The 7,640-nt window shown below is 43.5% G+C and overlaps 1 protein-coding gene across 1 annotated transcript; it reads left to right on the forward strand.

Moving 5' to 3' along the window:
- The first annotated feature begins 381 nt into the window (after positions 1 to 381).
- LOC123039982 (alpha-terpineol synthase, chloroplastic-like) lies at positions 382 to 1,792 on the forward strand. Its single transcript, XM_044462949.1, has 4 exons — positions 382 to 600; positions 675 to 941; positions 1,061 to 1,433; positions 1,567 to 1,792. The coding sequence occupies exons 1-4, from the start codon at positions 396 to 398 to the stop codon at positions 1,790 to 1,792; spliced, it is 1,071 nt and encodes a 356-aa protein (XP_044318884.1). The 5' UTR covers positions 382 to 395.
- Positions 1,793 to 7,640: the final 5,848 nt, after the last annotated feature.

A 7,640-nucleotide genomic window follows, 5' to 3' on the forward strand; every position in this document is an offset into this window, starting at 1 on the left:
ATATATATATATATATATATATATATATATATATATATATATATATATATATATATATATATATTATATAACAACAACCATAGTACACGGACGAGCCATTGAAGCTACGTAGCTCATACAAGCTTTGCCTACATATTCTGCTTACTTTGAAACAACAATCAGTATTGGCTTGGTAGCTAGAGGTAGCCAGCTCCCTAGTGCTGTCAAGTACTCCCTCCGTTCGAAAATATTTGTCATCAAAATGGATAGAAAGAGACGTATCTAGAACTAAAGTACGTCTAGATACATCCCCTTTTATCCATTTTGATGACAAGTATTTCCGGACGGAGGGAGTACGTCCTAACTAATCAAGCGAAGATCAAGATTGCTGCAGTACCATGGCCTGGCAGCCAACGATGGCCACAGCATATACGTTCTTTCGGCCATTGTCGTCGCCGGGAGGGGATCAGCTGCGACGGCCGGCTCGCTGCTCGTCAGCGCCCCATCGGCGGTCGGCCAACTACCCTCCGAACTCCTGGGACTACGACTTCCTTCTACTGTCTCTCAACAAGCCCCGCCATGATCTGGTAAACCCTTCAAAAATATGGAATTTTGCAGCTATATATACGATGAAGATTGTGCTAAAAAAGTTAATACCTATGCGCATGCATGGACGGTACAGGTCGGCTGTCCAGGGAGCTTTGACAAGTTGAAGGCCGGCGTGAGGGAACGGCTGGTGACGGTGGGAAGAGGTGACGACCAGCCTGCAATGCTCAGACTCATCGACACAATGCAACGGCTCGGTATCGCCTACCACTTCGATGACGAGATCGTTGGTATCCTCACCTCGATCCATGGTACCAAACCTCACCCGTGCAGCTGGGAGGATGACGGTGATGTGGCTTCCGCGGCCTTGAGGTTCAGGTTACTCAGGGAAAATTTTATCCCAGTGTCCGCTGCAGGTAACCAGCTAATTAAATGTTGTTGCAAAACCAACCCCTTTTAAGAAAAACGGTGTAAAACTTAGATACGAAATTAACTGTACTTAACTTACAATGTTACATGCATGGTACCCATGTAGAATCTCTGAAAACTCTCGCAAAGAATTACCTCACACGCGCACTCCAGAGGGATGATATCAAGGGACTACTCTCACTCTATGAGGCATCATACCTGGCATTCAGAGATGATGAAACATTGGATGAAGCAAGAACATTTTGTGCCAATGGTCTCAAAGAGCTACTGCCATCGTTGGATCCCCACTTGCAGAGTAGTGTGGTTCATACTTTGGACATTCCCTTGCATCGGAGGTCTCCTAGACTAGAAGCAAGATGGTTCATAGAACACTATGCTAGTGATGTGAGTAATTCCGACCCGTTGCTTCTCCGATTTGCTATGAGAGACTTCGAGAGGGTGCGAACAGTGCATCAACAAGAACTTCAGAGACTTTTGAGGTAAGTACAATATTAGTAGGCTTCCAGAAAGACAGCATGCACTAAACCTAATTTATTACTTTCTTGTAGACCATCTATACATGATAGTGAAATTAATTGCCATGTTATGATTTATCATACATGTTTAGTGTAGATGGAGGACGGAGAGTGGACTTGGTGATGAGAAGTTTGGGTTTGCAAGAGATCGTCTCATAGAGTGCTTCCATTGTGCAAATGGAATTGTCTGGGATCCAAACCATGGATCATGCCGGGAAGTGCTTTCCAAAGTTATTCATTTAGCCGCACACTTGGATGACATATATGATGTGTATGGAACCCTAGATGAACTCATCCACTTCACCGAGGCAATTGGAAGGTAGAATTTAAAATATAAAAAACCCAGTAATTTCAAATTGACTTGTGCTGTAATAAATATATTTCAGGTGGGAACAAAGTCCTACGGAAATTCTTCCTGAATATATGTGAGCACTTTACTCTGTTATGTATAGCACATCCAATGAGGTGGCTGAAAATGTCCTGAAAAAACATGGCATCAATGTGTTTTCTTTTCTTGGGGATGCGGTAAGGCACTAAGTCACACTTCACTAAAAACACAGCGAACTTCCTAATCACACAAACTGAATTTCAGTAATATTATAGTGGCATGGCATGGCGAAATCCTTCTTGGTGGAGGCAAAGTGGCACCATGGAAATCACATACCAACCCTAACGGACTACTTGGACAATGGGTCGGGTTTCGTGTACAGCACCACTATTGTTGCAACATGCATTTCCCATGCTCAACATGGAGGCCACACCAAAGTTTCTTGATATAGCCCGAAGCTACCCAAGATTAATTCAATCTACATCACTGGTTTTGCGGCTATGCAATGATTCCGCGACACACTCTGTATGAAAAATTATTATCTCTATTTGTTACTTCATGTTTCATTATCAGAGTTTATCATTTTTATGAGTCATCTCATGTGATATATATTTATTTGTATATTTTGGTAATTGTTTATTATAGGCTGAGCTTGAGAGAGGGGACACACCATCTTCCATAGCTATCCACATGTATGAGAACAACACCAGTGAGAGAGAGTCTTGGAAAGCCATGGAAGACCTTACGATGGATGCTTGGAAGTCAATTAATGAAGAAGCTTTCTTACATTGCCGATTTTCTAGAAGTCTCACCATGGCTTGCGTTAATATGGCTCGAACCTCACATTGTGTTTACCAAGGCGGGGATGGTTTTGGGGCACCGGATGGTAAAATAAAGGAGCAAATCACAGAGTTGTTCTTGGAGACTTATAGGACCGACAAAAAAGAATGAATGGAAGCCCTCAAATATTAAGAGGAATAATTCCTTTCCAGTAAATATGATATCTCACCAATGAAAGATGGTATGCATGTTTAGTTGTTGTATGTACTATTCTCGCTTTCTACTAAATTATTAAAATGACAATGTCTTTGTTGAAATCCCATTGAGCATGGGGCCCATGTAAGTACTTAGGAAAGAGGAAGGTACATGGAGAAAATGAAAGTCAATGTTTCAAAACCATTTGGGAGTAGCTATATGCATTGATCCAGGTGAGATTCTCATGAGGTTACTATGGGTGGAATATATAATTAAAAAGAGGATCTAAATTAGTTGAGAGTTTTAAGAACTAAACACCTCGCATGTGTACAAAAGGCTAAAATGCCAAAACAAAGACAAATCCATATGTAAGTTTAGTGCACGACCATAACATAACACATCATGCTTCACTAATCCTCTTATTAATGGACCACCAGACACGTTGGACGAATATAGCCTCTAAATGATAAAGGAACTCATAGTTACTTTTATTTTGCATGGCCTAGGCAGAAATCTCAAGAGGTCAACCATTGCAAAAGTTGTGTTTTGCTCAAATAATTAATTTTAATGCTAGAAGGGTTCATACTAGGGAGTTCAGCTTAGTACTACCACTGTCCTGGTTTAAATGTCCACCCGGCCTTGATCCCGTGTCCATAACTCCAAGCCCAATCGTAATTGACGCATTGCTTTTCTGCTAGGTTCTGCTAGAACTACGAATGTTGATTGGCAGAATATAATTAGTTTGAGAAGAAGGTTGCATGCAAGGCACAAGGGACGAATCATGCTTAGTATGGTAAACACATCACACATGTTAGAAAAACAGAAACATTTGCTGGAAATTGAAACATGGGCGATCTTTAACTCATCGTGCACAATTGTGAAAAGAGAGGCATAACAATGTGGTGTACACAGTTCCAATTACCAAATCATGTGCGGTAACCAGTGTCACCACATGCGTTTGTATGGGGATAATCGTGTGGACCGTATCTTGAGCAATACAAAATTAAAAATAAGAAAAAACAGAAAAAACTTCCAATAAGAAAAAAACACACACAATGTTTACTGCAGGCTACCCATCTGTTATGACAACATGTTTGATCAACATGACCTACTACTTATTATAGAGACACAGTATAGACGCAAATGCTGACGTATGCATACATACACTTGTTGTAAATATGCCCTAGAGGCAATAATATTTGTATTATTACATTCCACATTCATAATTAAAGAGTTTACATTTTATGCTATTACTTCTATGACCCCGGAAATGCAATTTAGTGGAAAACTCATATGCACGTGTGGAATGATAAATGAAAAAAAAATAAAGGTTACTAGTCCCGCCTCTAAGACTAGCTCAAGTGTTGTTGATGATCATGTTTTTCAGATCTTAGGATATCGTTAAGTGTAATGATAGTCCCAAAACAACATTGAGATTATGACATTGGGAGAATGATCATATTGAATGGACCCAAACTTGTTTGTGATGAATTGAGACAATATCGTCAACATTCAATTGTAATAATATAGAGTGTTAACATGTGATTTTGCTCCTTAGACCATGGGAGTATTATGCTGACTTCTTACCGTGTGGTGAACCTTGGGGTTTCTCAAGCGTCACCTGTAACACGGTGATCATAACGACAACTTACTGGTTCATCGAAAAGTTTGACAAGTGGCCGGATAGCTCGAGAGTGGGATTTGCTCCTCTGATGAAGTAGAGATATTCTTAGGCCCCTCTCGATGTGACAGCATTCATCATTGTCTGGCCAGACGCGGGTGGCTATGTCACGGGGATGCTGGAACACAACAATGAGAAAGAAGAACAAAACCAGTAACGAGGATTATGGTATAGTGAGCATAGTGATGACTTAGGAGGATACCAATGCATCTCAGGTTTTGTGATGTATCGCGAAGCAAAGGGAACATCACATGATAACCACAGATTCACTCAAATATCAATCGTGTGCTCATAGGGATCGATATAGACATCCACAGTCCTGCTATCAGTCATTGAATGAACGGCATGGTCCATGTCTATGAGTTACCGAACCTACGGAGTCGGATGCTTAAGGCAATCACAATCTTCTGAGTGTTAGTACACTACCAGGAAAAGGGCTATAGCTAATATGAACATTATGGCGCACTACATATGTGGCGCGTCACTGCTATATAGCAGTGGCGCACCATGTGTAGGTATGCCATTAGTGTTCATATCACTAATGGCGCACCACACCCACAGTGCGCCACTACTAACAATTTTTTTTCAAAACTAGTAATGGTGCACCAGGGTATAGTGCGTCATTACTAGTTTTAACTAGTAATGGCGCACCATACACTCTGTGCGCTACTACTAACAATTTTTTTACTTTTTTTTCAAAACTAGTAATGGCGCAGCAGGGGATAGTGCGCCATTACTAGAATGGCGCACCACAACCACGGTGCGCCACAACTAACAATTTTTTAATTTTTTTGCAAAACTAGTAATGGCGCACCACATAACAGGTGTGCCATTAGTAACAAGGGTTACTAATGGCGCATGGTTAGGTGGTGCGCCATTGGTAACCTTAGAGCAACTAAATATTTTGGACAACCACCTACCACACTCACTTTCCCCACTTTATTCTCTCCACCTCCTCCCCCAAGCATGTCTCGAGTGCCTCCTCCTCCTCACCTCATTTGCACCATAGATCCACCCAAATTAAGTGGTTAAATTTCCTTTTTGATAGGTAAGTAAGGGGAAAGCTTTCTTTATGTTGTCGATCTACTTTTTTCTCCCTCCAACAGCGTGAACATGCACTTTTTATGGCCTAGATCTACGTATGTTTGTGGTGTTGCATATGATTGTGGTGTTGCATATGTTTGTGTTTGCAGGTACCGGTATTAGAAATTTGATAGCTGCCACTATTTTGCCGGAATGTTGATTCATTTCCGTTTCGGCGAGAATTTGGCACTATGCATTATTTTTGGTCCTATTTTTAGGAAAAGTCATGCCAAATTTTTTTTGGGTTGTAAAATATCGTTTTGCTCTACCCCGCAGGCGACCATGGTCCGCACGATGACCGAAGGCATCGTGAATAGGTTTTTGAGCTCCGCGAAGGCCGAGATGCTTCAAAAGAACGAGAAGGAGATAAGATGTCCGTGTCGAAGATGCAAGCTGAAGAGCCTTATGGACCCAGATTCCGTAAAGGTGCGGGACCACCTGCTCTTGCATGGTTTCATGGATGGCTATCGGTGGCAAGGTGATGAAGATGATTATGAAGTCGTCCATGGGGGCCAGGCAAGAAATGAGGAAGGGCAGCAACACAACCGCGGCGAGGGCGGGCGAGAAGACGAAGAATCTCCAGGACATGATCACGAAATAGATGCAGTACACAATCATCATGTAGAAGATGCCGAACATGATGAATGGTGAAGATGCCGGAGCAGACGAAGGGCATGATCATGAAGATGAAGATGCCGGAGCAGACGACGATGGACCATCGATGGGCTGGGTGCAGGACCCTCATATTCAAGAGCTGCTTCTCAAGCAGACGAATAACGCAAGAGCTGCCGCCCGAGAGAAAGCCAAGCTGGATCAACTGGAGATAGACGCGGTTACTCCATTGTATGAAAGATGCAGGCCCGAGGATACCCGCCTGAAAGTAACGCTCATGGCTCTAGAGATGAAGGTAAAACACAAAATAACCGACGCATGCTTCGACGAGAACATGTCATTCTGGCACGAACGTCTTCCCAAGGGGAACAAGTGCCCAACCAGTTTTAAGGAGGCGAAGAAAATCGTGTGTCCTCTAGATTTGTCGCACGTGAAATACCATGCGTGCATGAACAATTGCATCATTTATCGGGACGAGCACGCGGAGTCTACCATATGTCCGATGTGCGGCGTCACTCGATACAAGAAGAGGAAGAAAGCTCCTCGAAAAGTCGTGTGGTACTTTCAGATCACTCCTCGTCTGCAGCGATATTTCACGGACCCTAAGGTAGCAAAGCTACCGCGTTGGCACGCGGATAGGGAGGAGAAGAAGCGAGAAGATGACAGAAATGATCCGGAGATAAATAAAAAAGACAAGATGCTGAGTCACCCTAAGGATGCGAGCCAGTGGCAAGCATTGAACTTCGAACACCCAGAATTTGGGGACGATCCAAGGAACATCGTGATGGGCGCGAGCACCAATGGAGTCAATCCGTTTGGCAGCCAGAGAAGCACACATAGCACCTGGCCTGTGTTTGTGTGGATGTACAACCTTCCCCCCTGGTTGTGCATGAAGAGGAAGTACATTCACATGAGTATGCTAATTGAAGGGCCGAAACAACCAGGGAACGACATCAATCTGTATCTGGGGCTGCTGAAAGAGGAGCTAGACACGCTGTAGAAAACGCCAGCCAATACGTGGGACGCTGCAGAGAAAGAATATTTCCCTATGAGAGCCGCACTGCTCACGACGGTGCACGACTATCTCGGTTACGGATATGCCGCGGGGCAGGGGGTCCACGGATTTTCTGGATGCGTCAGGTGCATGGATGACACAACGTATCGCCAGCTAGATAGAGATCCCGGGTCTTTGAAAACCGTGTTCATGGGACATCGAAGGTGGCTTCACGATGATGACTCATGGAGAAAACGCAAGGATCGGTTCGATGGTGAAACCGAACCCCGAAGACGCCCGCGTACGAGGAGCGGCGAGGAAATAGATGAGCTGTTGAAAAATTGGAAAGAGTGCCCACCGCCGGGAAAGGCGCCAGAGCCAGGAAAGAAGCAAAAGGCGCCAGAGCCGCTGCTGAAGGTATGTAAAACGAGGTCTATTTTCTGGGACTTGCAAGATCCTCCGGGTGCCTCATAGCCTTGATATCATGCATATCACGAA

This window comes from Triticum aestivum, chromosome 2B, assembly GCF_018294505.1.
Source record: "Triticum aestivum cultivar Chinese Spring chromosome 2B, IWGSC CS RefSeq v2.1, whole genome shotgun sequence".
Taxonomy (NCBI): Eukaryota; Viridiplantae; Streptophyta; class Magnoliopsida; order Poales; family Poaceae; genus Triticum; species Triticum aestivum.